General features: G+C 41.8%; 3 protein-coding genes across 7 annotated transcripts; all 3 read right to left on the bottom strand.

The window, feature by feature from the left end:
- Positions 1-803: 803 nt before the first annotated feature.
- Positions 804-3279, bottom strand: LOC132198870 (putative defense protein 3). Of its 2 annotated transcripts, XM_059623153.1 has the most exons (7): positions 3059-3279; positions 2735-2871; positions 2546-2634; positions 1666-2438; positions 1402-1538; positions 1075-1163; positions 804-974 (listed from the first exon to the last, which is right to left on the bottom strand). In XM_059623153.1, the coding sequence occupies exons 4-7, from the start codon at positions 1838-1840 to the stop codon at positions 914-916; spliced, it is 462 nt and encodes a 153-aa protein (XP_059479136.1). In that variant the 5' UTR covers positions 1841-2438; positions 2546-2634; positions 2735-2871; positions 3059-3279; the 3' UTR covers positions 804-913. The 2 variants fall into 2 exon arrangements, with proteins under 2 accessions (XP_059479136.1, XP_059479127.1); XM_059623144.1 differs by lacking the exons at positions 804-974; positions 1075-1163; positions 1402-1538 and having other exon boundaries at positions 2331-2438; positions 3059-3272.
- Positions 3280-3779: 500 nt separating this feature from the next.
- Positions 3780-4742, bottom strand: LOC132196483 (putative defense protein 3). Of its 2 annotated transcripts, XM_059619186.1 has the most exons (5): positions 4689-4742; positions 4434-4629; positions 4176-4312; positions 3977-4065; positions 3780-3906 (listed from the first exon to the last, which is right to left on the bottom strand). In XM_059619186.1, exons 2-5 carry the CDS (start codon positions 4609-4611, stop codon positions 3843-3845), a joined length of 468 nt encoding a protein of 155 aa, XP_059475169.1. In that variant the 5' UTR covers positions 4612-4629; positions 4689-4742; the 3' UTR covers positions 3780-3842. The 2 variants fall into 2 exon arrangements, with proteins under 2 accessions (XP_059475169.1, XP_059475159.1); XM_059619176.1 differs by having other exon boundaries at positions 4434-4737.
- A 113-nt stretch (positions 4743-4855) lies between these two features.
- Positions 4856-15330, bottom strand: LOC132193077 (E3 ubiquitin-protein ligase HECTD1). 3 transcript variants are annotated; one of them, XM_059613486.1, is made up of 22 exons: positions 15170-15330; positions 14981-15054; positions 14246-14620; positions 13435-13994; positions 12351-12568; positions 12175-12291; positions 11531-12000; positions 11073-11472; positions 10979-11014; positions 10715-10890; positions 10493-10663; positions 9672-10435; positions 9362-9614; positions 9071-9305; positions 8579-9012; positions 8073-8520; positions 7822-7988; positions 7561-7719; positions 7093-7505; positions 5979-7040; positions 5324-5854; positions 4856-5224 (listed from the first exon to the last, which is right to left on the bottom strand). In XM_059613486.1, exons 3-22 carry the CDS (start codon positions 14618-14620, stop codon positions 4942-4944), a joined length of 7272 nt encoding a protein of 2423 aa, XP_059469469.1. In that variant the 5' UTR covers positions 14981-15054; positions 15170-15330; the 3' UTR covers positions 4856-4941. The 3 variants fall into 3 exon arrangements, with proteins under 3 accessions (XP_059469469.1, XP_059469644.1, XP_059469557.1); XM_059613661.1 differs by having other exon boundaries at positions 7093-7487; positions 10493-10660; XM_059613574.1 differs by lacking the exon at positions 12175-12291.
- Positions 15331-15389: the final 59 nt, after the last annotated feature.

Genomic DNA, 15389 nt, shown 5'->3' with positions numbered 1-15389 from the left:
TACCACGGCCTACTTTAATTTGCCGCTCGTCAAACCTATAACCAATATTTTTTATTGATAAACAAGCAACGTACGTCTTGACAAAAAAATAAGATAACCTGTTTATGTTCTTCAGCCACTATCAACAACAAACTTTGATTATATTGCAACATACAAAGTATTTCTCAACCGATATAATTTAATAGGAAATACAGGCATTCCGTGAAATCTCTAAAAATTTATCCTCAGACAAAAGTTCATAAAAATATTTTGTGGAAAGTACAGTTTTGAATCATTTAGTTATTTACTCCCAATAATCTACTTATAAGAAAGACACTTGCCATGTGCCAAATACTGTAATATTATGATTATAATATCAGCTTCTCAAGAACCACTTCAGAAAGTTTGGGTACAAAGTCGTCTACAACACATGAAAACAAGCTGCGGGAGATATCAATATCATGTGATTAATATATGTTTTATGTACACATAATTCTCAAAGATATGGACGCAGTGTCATTTTTTGCAATCGTGAATCAAGATCGTCTATGAACTCTAATAATAATAAAATAGTCCGATCGCTATAGTACCAAAGGTGTTTAATCTTTTTGTATTTAAATGTGTCTTCAGATCTTCAGAAAAATTTATTTTTCTACCTAGGCTGGATTTTTCAATGCGGGTTGTAAGAAGAATTAAAAGGCCATAAACTAAATTCTTAAATGAAACTTTTGTGATTTTTATTGGTATTTTTCTGATAGTGAAATTACCATTTCTTTGTTTTTTTGTTAGTAAATTATGCAATAAATTTGAATTAGTGTCTTTATTGTATGTATTTTAAAATTGTTAAATATGAAAAGTTTAGTAAACAGCATAATTGTAGAACAAAACGATCGACGAACAATTTTGTTTGTTTTAGGAGTCAATAATATACTTTTTAAACGACGGGTACTGGAATCTTCACCCAGTAGGTGTCCACGGTTTGCACAATGCTTGCACTACAAGGAAAAAAAATTAATATATGACTTAGCCGTTGCGCTTGCGATTAATGAAAATTTAGTATTGCAGAAAATGGTTGTTTTTATCTTTATGACTTACAAAATGTTCACCGCTTCACCAGAAGCAGGAGCTGTCCAGATAACAGACACGGATGTCTTGTCAGTTCTATCTATGTGAGTTGAGGCAGACTGCAATAAAATAATTATAATATTTTTACAGCTCTCTCTCTTTATATTATGTTAAGTTCTAGAATTATTTATCAATGGGCTACATAAGCATGGAAGATAAAAAAAAATGGAAAACTGCAGTTAAAATAAAATTCCAGAAGTACCTCAGGGTTATAGAAGCAGTTAATGCTTTGTGCATCTGAGAGAAGACAGAAAAACGAAAAACTGCTGAATTAAAAAAAAGATGTCAGAATTATACCTCCAGATTGGAGAAACAGTCAATGCTCTTTGCGTCTGCAGCAGCAGCAAATGAGCCAACGGCGGTGTCAGTATCGACAGAACGGCCCTGAATGAAAAATCCTCTGAAAGTGACACCAGCGTCTGCTACGATGGACACTGCGAAATATTAATAAGCATAGAATAGAAAATAATTCAACTTCAATATATTAAATTAACAAGAAACCAAAAAATATATCCCCTTTACGATAGGAAAATTACAGATTTTGTGAGTAAGAATTAAAACCTTGAACAGTTTGGGCGTCAATAGCAGTGGCGGACACATTGTACGGCGCTGGGCCAGTCTGCGCCGATCCTCCATGAACAGGTGCCATGCTATTGCATGCCGTGATCGGTGCACCTCCAGGAAGGGCGCGAACTCCAAGCACCAAGAGAGAGCACAATGCAACAAACTTCATCATTTTGGAGGTGTCAACCTATGATCACTAGTTTCCTAGAAACTAGGCTTTTTATATTTTGGCATAGCTTATAAGATAAGACAATATGCGTCTAGTGTCTAGTGCCACGTTTTTTTTATCGCTTTTGAGAACTACTATTTGAAATCTTAGGAGTTTGGCTCAAGAGTGAATTATATAAACTTTCATAATTATCAATATAATATCTCTAGTAAGAGGGTCCAGACGAAACAGAAATATTTTAACAAATCTTTTGTGAGAACCACTTAGGAAGAAATTTTGGGTTCACAATCGTCTTCAACTCGAGGTCGTAAAATATTATTTATGAGAAAACAAATATTCTCAAGCATGTATGCGATCTAAGTTTTTGTGATTGCGACCACATCAAGTATTACAATATATATCTTTAATTTGCATTCATTTTCTTCCAAAAACAACTTATTTCAACCAGATTTTTTCAAATGTCTTTAATAGAAAAATCATATTAAACACAAAAAAGGGTATGAAATTTGTGTTTATTTGCAAATGTTGTGTTTTAATTTAATAAACGACTGTTGCCGGAATCTTCACCCAGAAAGTGTTCAAGGTTTGCACAACGGTTGCACTGCAAATAAAGAATTAATTGTTAGATTTTATAGACTTAAAATTAGTTAAATTTATAAAATTAAGATAAATAATTATTAAATATTAATATTTAAATTTAATACTTACACAACGTTCACCGCTTCTCCAGAAGCAGGAGCAGTCCAGATAACAGAAACTGATGACTTGTCAGTATTATCTATTTGAGTTGAGGCGGACTGCAATATGTTATAAGATTACATTTCAGGATTACGAAAATTGTAGAGAAAACAGAAAAACGAAAAACTGCTGAATTAAAAACAGATGTCAGAATTATACCTCCAGATTGGAGAAACAGTCAATGCTCTTTGCGTCTGCAGCAGCAGCAAATGAGCCAACGGCGTTGTCAGTATCGACAGATCGGCCCTGAATGAAAAATCCTCTGAAAGTGACGCCAGCGTCCGCTACGATGGACACTGCGAAGTTTTGAAAATTTTAATTATAGCAACTATATCGACAATATAAGCAAGCCAGCAAGAAATTAAACAGTTTATTTATAATAAAATTAATAAACACATAAACAGTATAATTATCCGCCAAAAAAATTCTCTTGCGATGGGAAAATTTAAGAGCTTTTGTTGGTTTGTGTGTAAAAATTAGAACCTTCAAAAGTTTGGCCGTCGATAGCAGTTGCAGTCACAGTATAAGGCGCTGGGCCAGTTTGCGCCGATCCCCCATGAATAGGTGACATGCTATTGCACGCAGAGAGCGGAGCACCTCCAGGGGAGGCGCGAACGCCAAGCACCAAAAGAGAGCACAATACAACGAACTTCAACATTTTGGAGATGTGAACTTATGGACGGGTTGCTGAAAATTAGGCCTTTTATATTTTGGCAAAGCTCACGATAAGAAAGTACGTGCGTTTTATTATCACTTTGGAATTGACAATGAGAACCACTTGAGAAACTTTTAGAATTTGTTCTAATTGCCAAAATTTTATTATATAAACTCTTAAAAATGAAATAATGGCTAGCAAAACCAGACAAATAAAGACGAAATTAAAATATTTTTGAACTATATAATGTCAATTGTCACGATTAACAGTGATTTAGTCAACATTGCAGTCTTGAGAGATTTATTATACTTAAGCACAAGGTGGCAGCGATAAATATAATCAAAAAGGCGCTTTTGACGCAAAGAAAGTTACGTGTTTATTGGTTGACTAATTTAGAGGTTTCTAAGCTAGTGATATAAATGGTGTAAAATTTAAGAACAAAATACAAAAATTTACTAAATCTTCATAAAAAAAATATAATTTCAATAAAAGTTTATTTTATCAATAATCGAAGGAGTAAATTGAAAAATTAAAAAAGTTGGGTAAATTTAAATATGAAGAAGGTTTATTTACTTTAGTTTTTATTGGCTTAACAACCTGTGCACAAAAAGCTTAATAAAGGATTGTGACCGGAATCTTCACCCAGAAGACGTTGAAAGTTTGCACAATGCTTACACTACGAAAAAAGAATAAATTATATCATTAGACGATGTACGTGTTGTTGTAAAGTTATAAGAAAAACTCACACAACGTTCACGGCTTCGCCAGAAGCAGGAGCTGTCCAGAGAACAGACACCGACGTCTTGTCAGTTCTATCCAAGTGAGTTGAGGCGGACTGCAATAAAATGTATCATATTTTTACACTTCTCTTTCTTTATATTGTGTTCAAAATCAAAAAGATTTGAGAAACTGACTATCAAAAAATAAAATGCCATAATTTTTTACCGCTGGGTTAGAGAAGCAGTCAATGCTTTGTGCATCTGCAGAAGGAGCAAATGTGCCAACGGCGGTGTCAGTATCGACAGAACGGCCCTGAATGAAAAATCCTCTGAAAGTGACACCAGCGTCTGCTTCGATGGATACTGCAAAATATTAATTCCATAAAATACTATAATTTTTTTTTAGCTAGAATAATGCGATATTTTACAATATTAAATAAACTAAATTTACTTCACAGGAAATATATGGAAAATAAGGTAAAACCTTGAACAGTTTGGGCATCAATAGCTGTGGCAGTCAAAGTATAGGGTGCCGGGCCAGTCTGCGGAGCTGTTCCATTATGGGAAGGTGTCATGGCATCACAGGCAATGGCCGGGGCACCTGTAGGAGAGGCGCGGGCTCCGGCTACCAAGAGTGCACACAGAACAACGTACTTCAGCATTTTTTGAGTCTATGGTAACTAGGTTGTAAAAAATTTGGCTTTTTGTAGTTTAGCAAAGCTGCAGATAAGGCTCGTACTTTGGTATCGCTTGAAACCTCTCAAGAAATTTGAGTCCAACTGGCTAGACCGAGTTGCAAATTTTGTTTATCATGATTGCAACATTGGCAAATCCCATATCAATAAAAGATATGAACAATCTTGTGTAAAAAATGTTGAATCTAGGTTGCGTAATCAGTAAAACAAAATAGATTTATTTACCACTCTAACTTTAGATCAATTAATATTTATTTATTTGTTGCATTGTCTGTACAGGGAATGAGGCTTCGTGCTTTAATTCAGGTGGAATCCTTTCTCCCTAGTGGCCGCCAAAAGACGTTCTCTTAAGATTTCCTCCGTCGGGTAATCGGGCAGCTTCAGGTAGTGGACACAGGTGTTGACTGAAGGAAAGCTGCCCTCTCCAGCGTCAACTTTGCGCACCACTGTGAGGCGAGGGTGCAAATTGGCCAATCCACCAGGTGGCAGGGACGAACAGCCCGTAGTGAACTGGAGGAATGCTTTTCTCTCCTCGGCGTTCATTGCAACCAGGACGTCAACAAAACGCAAGAAACCAGGGCTGTCAAAAAGAGAGAAGATTTAATAAATAAATAAAATTCTATTAATTGCCAGTTAAAAATCTATTATTGAAAACAAAATTATTAATAATGGAATTTACCTGTCTCTAGTGTAGCCCAGTTTTGGCTCGGTGTAATTGATCACGTCCTCCTTAGTCCATTGCGGGTTTTGATTTCCACACACCATGAGCCGCACCTCCTCCGGACTGAATGCGCGCAGCTTATCCAGACTAAAGACCCTGTTGAAACCTTCCCTGAAGGCCTCCATTTGGCGCCGGATGCCTATCTCCAGGCAGAACTTCAGCGTGAGATCAATATACTCTTCGACGTTCTCCAGTCGGATGTCTTCGTCGCCGCCACCAGATCTCAGGTCTGCAGCAACGTAGTTGAAACATCGAGAAGAGGGAAGGTACTGCATGGTGAGGGCAAGATCGTCAAGACGCACCACCGAGCCACCAGGGCCCACTGGCAGGGCCAGATTGGCAACTTGGTGGTTGCGTGCCTCAGCGCTCAGAGTGTTATCCTGCAAGATGCGGTTTTTGCGCGCAGCCAGGTCCTGCAATTGCTGCAAGAAGAATCCACGGACTTCGTCCACAGACAGGAGATCTTCATGGCCCAGTATTCCAGAAAACCTTAAATGGAGAAATTATAAAATGTATTGTATTTTAATAAATAGTATATTTTACTCGGTTAAAATTGGGAAGTTGTTGCATAAAAAAATGTACTTATAAAAAGAGATAAATAATTAAATCTAACCATGGCTTTGAATCCTCAGTGAATAGCTTTGGAGGGTCAAGTTCCAGCTCTTTTTCACTCTCCTCACTGATATAAGAGGACATCATGACCTCTTCTTCGGTGGCACTGCTCGGAAGGATGCCAATCCTTTCATTGACTGTTGTCCTGATGTCTCCGTGACACATGAGCTTAAGGAACGGTTGCGACAAGGGCAGATCCACCAGCCGGTTGTCTTGCAAGACCTTAGCAAGAAAAACGCCCAAAAAGTGGAAGTAACGGACTGCTCGATCACAGGCGGTCGAGTCTTGGGGCAGGGGAGCTGGGAACAGTCCGCAGGGTCTTCGAACATAATATCCAGGATCAGAGGGTGTTTTCGGTTCCTCCGGTCCTTCATCATCACACAGCCAGAGGCCGAGGTCGCGTCTCTGCAATTCACCAGCGACCAGGGCATAGAATTCAAGGGTGGGGCCAAGGCCTGTGCCTTCTTCACCAGTGAACTCGACTTCTAAAATAGACTTTCTCTCCGCATGGAGTCGCATCACTTGCTCGGCCCAGGGCAGTTCGCCCCTGGGCACACGCACTCGTTCATGTTTAAGTCGGCCAACTCGGAACTCGTGAGGGTCATCCCTCCGAGGGCTGAGGCCAGGCGCACGCTGGCGCTCAAGGGTCACATCCCTTTGGGTTTGGAGCCACACAATTGAGCGAGAGGCACCAAACGCAGTGCAGCCGAAATATAGTTGGCGCGTTTCAAATGGGAAGAGGAACGGACACGAGTGATTCAGTTCCTCGCACCACGGGGGCAAAGCGCCCGAAGACAGGACGAGAGGATCTTGGATTTGTTGCATTATTTTGTTAGTAATCTTTTTGCTTGTGAACTCCTCTGGGGGCACTCCCAGGTCCCTCTCGCCAGAATCCTCATTAAGGAACGAAGCGTTTTCATCCTTGCTGAGACTTATCACATACAGGTGTCGCAGCAGCTGCAGAACATCTTCAACTGAGCAGGCTGCAAGTGGACTGCTGATCGGTGTTGACTTTTGTCTCGGATACTCGAGCAATCCTTGGCAATCTTCTTTATATATAATCCTGTACAGAAAGAAGATTATAACAAGAAAATATTTAAAAAGCTTATTCTTACGTGTAAACTGGTTCCCAAACGCGCCGCATTTTTTCTTGGCGGTTTCCAAGCTCGGCCGTTTCAACCAGCTGCTGGACAGCTCTAAAAATTGTCCAGTCCGGGTCTTCCAACGAAACCTCTTGATCTGGCACTCCAGGCAAATTTGGGCCTTTAAGGACCAGCTTAAGCTTTGGTTGGGGAAGGAGGGTTGCCTCTTTTGAACTGCATGAGTCTTCAGAGCCAGGAGGAGGCACCTCTAGATCGGTGGTTTGATTGACATTTGTCCGACCAGGTCTTGGATCAAAGGCGGGTATAAGAGCAGAAAACTGCCGTTTCAAAACAAACTCATCGTCCCAGCTGCGGCGTTTGCCACCAAGGGCAGAGCCACGAACTGCAGCTTCATAACCTTCCTCCTCCTGAAACATACGTTGGTTCTGTGGTAGTGATTGAAGATTAAAACTTTGAAATGTCCAGACGGAAAACAAATACCATGAGTGCAAGCAAAGTTCTGCTAACCATGACCTCCTCATAGTCATCATCATCTTCGTTTTCATCATCATCATTCTCATCTTCGTCAGGCTCCGGCAACTCATCATCGTCCTCTAGCTCTGCTAGAAGCGTGGGCGCGCGACAGCTTTCAAGGAAGTCCTGGAAAAAGACAATTTTAATAATTTTCAAGTTAAATAAATTACTTCAGCTAAGAATATCTCAATAGGAAGAAGCGGAGTGAAATTTTATTTGACAGTTTACCTCCAAACTCACTTGTTCACTTTCACTTGAGGTCGAGGTCAAGCTCATGGTGAGCGCTTGATTCAAACAGGCTCCAGCTCCAGATGACGTGGACACTGACCCGGTTGCTGCAGTTGATCCGCTAGAACTGAGGCTTGGATAGCTCTGTGCTGTGCTCAGCAAACCACCTTGAATAATTAATGAAAATCAGTCATGTTTTTTGGTCAAGACGAACACAAAGGTCAGTAGGGTGGACTGTTATAGGGGCTAACCTGGGAAGTTGGATGAGAGGGCGAGTCGGACAAGGCTCGAAACGCCACCACCTCTGCATGGAGCAGGGGAGGGCGAGGGCGGCGCCGCTGCTGCTGGGCGGCGTCGCGTGATGAAGTCCGATAGGTTGGGCACACTCACACTCTTATCCTTCTTACCACTGTTGTTCTGGTTGTTGGCTGACGAAGATGCCGCCCCTTCATCACTTGCCACCTTGACACTGCGGTTAGCTTTGCCTTGCTGAGTTTCACCAAGAGCTAGGCTCTCAACAATAGTCGCAAGATCGCCACCCATGACAAGTTCAGCATCACGAAGAGCATGCACAACAACAGAAAGTTCGCTGCCAGAAGCAGGAGCTGCAGCGGCAGCTTGGTTTTCACCAGTGACTGCCACAATTGCCTCAGCTCTAGCCACCGAGAGGACGCTTTCTGCAATGGCCTCAGCGGCTTGCTGTAAAAATAAAATGAATTTGAACATAAATTAAGATGTTATTAACGGGCCAATTAACCTTTGCAGCCAGATTGTCCGCAGACGCTGCTTGATCAGTACTGGCCACTGAGTTTTTGGAATCAGTTGTGGCTTCTGGCAAACTAGGAGTGGAGCTTGATTTTCTGCTAGTAAGTACACTGCTTTTGTTTCCCTCTGTTTTTTTCTTAGGGGCAGCTGATGCTTCAGGGTCAGAAGCCAACTTCAAGTCGTATTTTCCTTCAGCGCCCATTCTGTACGAGTTTGAACCTCCATGGTCCCAAGTGACATCAATCCAACCGTTGTGAAGTTCACCTGTCACTGTTCCTTCGCCTGCAGGACTTCCATCCTGATCTCGCCATTTCCAATCCAAGCCGCGAACAACTCTTGCTCCAACAGTGAGGTGCTTCAGAACTTGTGTCCGAAGAAGCCGACGTTGACGGCGCAGGTTTGCTTCTGCCTCTTTGGCAGCTTTTCCTTTATTAAAATAACTGAATAGAACCTAAAACTTGCAGTTAAATTTCATACAACTTACCCAAGTCTTCGCATACTCCAGTCACAGTGCCATAGATTTCAAACCCTGACAAACTCAAGTAATGCGTTTGGCCAGATGCGTTTTTGCCTGTTTGCTGAATTCGAATGTGTCTCCATCCCTGAGTTTCTTCAGCAGATGGAGCAAGAGGCCACGATGCAGTGCTTCCAGGCTCATTGAGAGAACAATCATCAGAATGACTGTAAAGTGTAGTCCACATGATGCCATCCTTAGACACCTGAAATAAAATAAATCAGTCCTAACCAGTTCAAAAATCTTTTGATGGTATAATACCTGAAGTTGCCAATTCCTCAATGCAGATCTACCATAGCCTCTTGCATGGCGCAACGTGTAGCTTGTAGGGATAAGCCATACTCCTAAATCAATAGCAAACCAGGCTCTCTTGTCATCATTGGTGTGGCAATTCAGTGCTGATGATTCCCGGCTTAAAATATCTTCAAGACGGCCGTAAGGCAAATTTCGTCCCTCCGAGGAAGTAACGACAACCAGACCATACTGACCAGGATTGACCCATTCAGGAGATGTTCTGAAAATAAGGATAGAAAATTAATTTAAAAATCCATCAACACTTTGATTAACATACTTAGCATTGGTGCCAATCCAATACAAAAGGCCGTTCTCATCAAAGTCGTGTTGATGCTTGAAAGTGATGTCACTCCCTTCCTTTAATTTATGCACAAATGCAAATGTTGACCTCTCAAAGTCGTACCACTGCTTGGCCACCATCTTGAGCAGGTGCCTTTCAAGTTGAGAAACAGTACTGAGGGGCTCCATTTTAAGGCTTCTTCCGGTTCGATCTATGAGCGAGCTTTCCCCATTTCCTTTTTCCAGGCGGAAGCGCAGCCTTCTAGTCAAAACTTGGAGACCATAACCAGCGCCCGGAGTATCATACAGGTAAACAGGGAATTTTTCTATGGACTCGAGAACAGCAACCAATTTTCTGACAAGAACCAGAGCTGAGCTAGGTCCTGCGGATTCAGTAGCTTCTCCAAAACACTTATTAAAAAGATGCACGCGTTGTTTGTGCAGCTTGGCTCGACGTCCGTTTGACTCATCGTCCCATCGACTTGTGGCAAGCAAGCCAAGAAGTGCCTGGACCAGTCCCGAGCTATGCAGTTCGTAGGCAGAAACCACTCCTTCCTCTCTCAGGAGAGCAGCTAACTCCTTAAGTGCTCCTGTCAGCAGCTCTCTCCATCCAGCGCCGTACTCTCGGGCTGGCATGCTTTGTTTTTGGCAGGCACGTTCAATCTGTGCAACAATATTTCCTAGTTTAGCCACAACTCCACGAGGTTGTGCCTGTGCGGCTCTGAAGTATTTATCATATATCTCTTGTGCCAAAACCTTGACCTATACAAAAAGAATTTTAAAACTTGTAAAGATTTTTAGAAATTAAAAGTTAAATACCTTCTGCTTCATGGCTTCAAGTTTGGATCTCAGTCTTTTTCCTCGTTTACCAGTCCATCCAGCAGAGAATTCAGGCCCCAAAGATGTTTCAGCAATAAATGAGTGTTTTGTGCCTCTGTTTGACTCAAAAATAAATCCAGGAAGATCTTCTCTTAAAATTGTTGCTTGCTGCTAAATAAAAACTGTAGTGATGCATTTTACTTATAAAAATTTAATGCTGACCTGCTGGCCGTCAGAATTGTGAATATGCAGCTCTCCTTCTTTCCTACAAGCAATTGCCCAGTTTCCAACAACCAATCTAGTTGGTCCTGGCTTGCTCAAGATTGGCTGGGTAGGAGTATTCGGCTTCACTTGAGACCTGGCCCTTTGCAATTTTTCCGAGAATTCGCCTCTACTCTCTAAAATTAAATAAAAAGTTAAATTTTGCAATGCTAGTAATTTTAGTACATTTTGTTAATGAATTATGATAAAGGATGAGTTAATTACCTTCAGTGGTAAGGGTCTCTGTATTTCGTCCTTTTCCTGGTTGTGAATTGTGAAATTAGTAAAACAACACATAAACATATTTAATTTTTCTCACCTGAGGTGTCTGCACCACCTTCAGGGCTGCCACTTGAATACATTGTAGCAAGCTTCCCATCAAGTATGAAGCGGAACCATCCATTGCTTCCATTGCTCAATTCTAAGGCTGCAGCATCACTCCACATGTACAGGCAGTCGCGTCCTCTGCACAGGCTCCAATCTCTCCAGTGGTAAGCTTTTCCCATCAGGATCTCTCTGGCTTCTTCAACAGAGGAATCTTCAGCGACAGCTTCATCTGAACCTCCAGCAGCCTCTTGTTGTTGCTCTTGTGGACCTGCCAACTGCATCACTTTTGTGAAAACTCCTAGTTTAGCAAAGTGATCCAGAAAAGCCTCTGGTGCCTTTGACATGAGGTCTTGAATCACATTCAAGACAACAAGGTGGCCATCTTCATCCTCCTGAAATATTTTAGTTTTAAAAACTAAACTGCCCATTATTATTATGACTTTGGTATACCTCGTTGTCTAACACCGTAGCAATTACTTCGACAACAATGCATCCGCAGTTGTTTTCACCACCACAAAGCTCAGATAGTAAATTTGGCTGAATGTAATGTGCCATTTTCTTGATAAGACTCAGACTGGCCTTGCGCACAGAAGGTAGCATGGTGCTTTGGAAGGTGGCGCAAAACACAGGCAGCAAGCGCCGAAGATAAACTGGGGCCATGTCTGGGTCACCTCTGGGCTCGGAAGTTTCCTCGGCTTCACATTCTGGCTTTTTCTCTTTCTCTAAAACCCACTCGCCAGGAGATTGAAGGATGGCTGCCACTTCTCGGTGACCCTCATCATTACGTTCTCTAGCTTTATCTAGAGGCGTTTTCCCATCTTCGTCGCGCAGATCAGGATTGGCACCATGCCTTAGAAGAACTTTGGCAATGGCCGGGCGGCCGAAGCAGGCAGCGTAATGAAGAGATGACGAGCGTTGGCCTAATAATTATCCAAATGAAATAATCAGTCCTACATCTAAAGCTATTCCAATGAGAGTCGACTGGCGAGTGAAATGATGAAATTAAATGATTTGAATGAGTGGATTAACTTGTTAATTGATTACAATCACTCATCCAAAACCTAAGGTTAATTTTTGCACAGAAAATATATTACCTTTGTTCACATCAGCGCCGCGCTCGCACAAAAACTCTACCATTTCCTGGGTTCCAAAGGCCGAGGCCCAATTCAAAAGGGTCTGGCCCACATCATCCATGAAGTTGACCTCAATGCCTGCGCGCACACACACCATACTTAAAAATCATGCCACAGAGATTAGTGCGGTTTCTTACCTCCTGAATCAATGGCTTCAACTAGAGCATCAGTGTCTTTGCTACGGATGCAGTCAATTAATTGGCGATGCGTTTTTTCTCCAACGCCTTCCATACGGCGGAGACGAGGCAGTTGGCTTCCCGAGATCACGCTTGAGCCTTTCTGGGCCAAAGCTTTGCGACCTTCGAAAAGGAGGACAAGAAGCAGATCGACAAGGCGCATAGTATCCAGTGTGCACCTTCAATTGAAAAAAAAAACGTTTTAAACACTAGCTGCATTCAAATTTTGGTAGCAAAATGAACCTATTATGGGATTTTTCACCACATCATATTTATATTTTAAACTTCATTTAACATTTAAGTAATGGCAATTTGCACTCAACTAATTGTGATGAGATAGAGATACAATTTTTAATTTCACTATAATGACTATTTTGTATCTAGTAGGCTTACCAGCATTTATTTGATTTGATAATAAAATAAAATTAATCAAGGACAAGTCATGTAGCGTGTCCAAATAAATGATGTGTAACATACATAAGGTGCGTCACCAAGACCACAAAAAAATAATTGTGCACTGTGAATTTAATGTAATTTAATGATATAAAATAAATAATTAAATAATTTATCTATAATATATTAAATTAGGAAGAAAAGTGTATTAAATGTTTTTATATGAACTTAGAGCAAAATTTTCCCAAAGCAGAAAACGGTGTTTCTGCAAGGTAGGGAAAAATTTAATGAGAGACGGCTAGACAACAAGAGTGAAATAACAGTTTGGTGTGAATGAATAATAATTACAATGCAGTTTCACCAAGTTCCCACGATTTTTCGCACAAATTATTTTTAGAGAAACAGCTCTTTTGTGAAAAAAGCACTTCCTTGAGAATATTATACAGCCCTCTGGGATCAATAATTATGACTTCATTTTTAACTTATTCTTGTAGCTACATTTAAATTTCTATTTTTGAATAAAAATGTAAGCGTTTGATGTCACCGTCTATTGATCGCGGCATTAATAACTCAACCATCAACTCGAGAATGCCTTCTCTAATGAGGTAAATAACAAACTCCAATGTATTCATTCAAAAGCAATTTGACTGACCTTTCGTCTCCCTTGAGGGCTTTTTCAATGGCATCCGGCAGTTCAGACCTGAGTAGATCGTGTGTGATGCCCGGACTGCCTCTGCAAAGGGTGGACAGCAGACTGATGATGGTAGACACGGAAGCAGACGACTTTGAGGTTTCTGGAGTGGCGGAGGATGCGCCAGCCGCTCCAGGAGTGCTGGGAAGAGCAGGCGTTGCGCCGGCAGCAGACGACAATCGCACAAGCAGCTCAGTAACAAGGCCGTGCTGTGCCAGGGGTTGAGGGTCCACTCCTCGACGGGTGAACCTGTCCGCCAGGGAAGCAAAGCAGCGCAGAGCTCCGTCGGCAACGTGCGGGTCTTCGTGTTTAAGCAGGTCGGACAAAGCGGACACGCAAGCAGGCAAGGAGGCCTCGTGAGGCTCCATTTTGGTGCACAATCGAGAGACGACGGCCATGGCCGAGTGGAGCGTGTCTTTGTGCACACGCCAGCCATGGTCTCGGATGAAGCCAAGCACACAGTTGAGGCCGCCAGCTTCAAAGACGGCACCAGCTTCGCGGGTGCAAATCAATTCCAAGACCTAAGAAAAGACAAAAATTCGTATTTTTAGTAAATTTAAGACTCATTGAGCATTTGGTTTTTTCAACAAATTTTTAACAATTTTAATTTTATTTTATGCTCTTGATGGGACCTTTTAAAAATTGAATGGAATACTTTTCCAATCTCCAAGAGAAATCAATTCATTCAAAGCCGGTGGGTGATATTTTATACGGCTTCATCAAGGAAGTGAGACTAATCATGATCGCCAACAACTCAGCAGTATTGTGTTACCTTGATACACTGTTCTGCAAGGTCTTTGGCAGTCCTGGAAGCCACTTCTGCCACAACAAGGCGATTGCAAATGGCCTTGACGGCGCCATCCATGGCCACGATGCGTCTGGTGCATTCGGCAGAGACATCCAGGTAATAAGTGACGGCTCTGGCCGTGACCTCCAGTACATTGTCTGGAGCGCACTCGTCCAAAAAAATTCGGCACAGGGCCGGGAGGAAAGTCCTCGGGGGGCATGACTCAAAGCAGCGATCAACATTGTCTGACATGAGCAGCAACATGCACAGCTGCTCCAGCGCAATCAACTGCATGTCCCTCTCCTCACCCTGGCCCGTGTTGAGCCATTCCAGCAACGTTTCTGGATCCACCTCAGCCATCTGCAAATAAATTTCAATTTTATTTAAGGATATTGAGCACTAAATAAAATTGTGAGAAATTAATGGTGAACGCGCTCAACTAGAAAACTTTAGATTTGATAAAAAGTCCAAGTAAAATTTAGCTTCAGCTTTTTCGGGGAAAAAAACCGACGTAAAGCCATAAAGGCTTGGAAACAGCATAATTAAACCAGAATAAATTAATGTCGAAAATTTTTAGTCGGAATACCAACTCATAAGTATTCGGATGAGCTTGATATGGCCTACGGAACCACGGTACGGAAGGAAAGTTTTGGCTTTCACCAATGACGTCACGAAACACCAAAGTCCACAAAATTTTTGGCATTCAAATAAAGCACTCACCTTGCAGGCTTTGGTTCCGTTTGATCAGCAACTGGAATCTTGTGTTATTGGGCTCTTTTGGCGTCCGATTGACCCTGAAAAATGACGACACTTAAGGGCTGTTGATTGAGTAAAGCCCTGCACCAAACGGGGTCAAGTCAAATTTGGGCACAATGCACGCGAGTTGATCTGAATAAATGCTGTGATTACCTGAACGAGGGATCACAAATCCATTTTAGACTATCACAGCCCTCGAATCTTCCAGTATTTCTCCAATTTTCGTCACAAATGCATGATTACGACTCACGGATTACTCAGCAGCAGCATTCATTGTTAATCGTCAATATGGCCGCAGCAGCTGAGGGCGCACGAATCACAGACTGCATAGGTGGCACCAAATTTTGAAGCAGCGGCCACAAGCATGAGTCGA

Source organism: Neocloeon triangulifer, unplaced genomic scaffold (assembly GCF_031216515.1).
Source record: "Neocloeon triangulifer isolate White Clay Creek 2 clone unplaced genomic scaffold, ASM3121651v1 ptg000001l, whole genome shotgun sequence".
Classification (NCBI taxonomy): domain Eukaryota; kingdom Metazoa; phylum Arthropoda; class Insecta; order Ephemeroptera; family Baetidae; genus Neocloeon; species Neocloeon triangulifer.
The sequence above is the reverse complement of the archived record's forward strand: the minus strand, read 5'-3'. Positions and strand labels throughout refer to the sequence as shown.

Bases quoted from the DNA above. Each gene is read 5' to 3' on its own strand.
- LOC132198870 (XM_059623144.1), bottom strand. From the start codon at position 3,233: ATGTTGAAGTTCGTTGTATTGTGCTCTCTTTTGGTGCTTGGCGTTCGC. The intron at 2,635-2,734 runs GTATAATTCTGA...AACATATTGCAG, and splicing joins ACTGTTTCTCCAATCTGGAG to TCCGCCTCAACTCAAATAGA. The intron at 2,439-2,545 runs GTAAGTATTAAA...CTTTATTTGCAG, and splicing joins GGAGAAGCGGTGAACGTTGT to TGCAACCGTTGTGCAAACCT.
- LOC132196483 (XM_059619186.1), bottom strand. From the start codon at position 4,611: ATGCTGAAGTACGTTGTTCTGTGTGCACTCTTGGTAGCCGGAGCCCGC. The intron at 4,313-4,433 runs GTTTTACCTTAT...AATATTTTGCAG, and splicing joins TGATGCCCAAACTGTTCAAG to TATCCATCGAAGCAGACGCT. The intron at 3,907-3,976 runs GTGAGTTTTTCT...CTTTTTTCGTAG, and splicing joins GGCGAAGCCGTGAACGTTGT to TGTAAGCATTGTGCAAACTT.
- LOC132193077 (XM_059613486.1), bottom strand. From the start codon at position 14,620: ATGGCTGAGGTGGATCCAGAAACGTTGCTGGAATGGCTCAACACGGGC. The intron at 10,664-10,714 runs GTCAGCATTAAA...GTTTTTATTTAG, and splicing joins ACAATTCTGACGGCCAGCAG to CAGCAAGCAACAATTTTAAG. The intron at 5,855-5,978 runs GTTAGATTTAAT...TCTCCATTTAAG, and splicing joins ACTGAGGATTCAAAGCCATG to GTTTTCTGGAATACTGGGCC.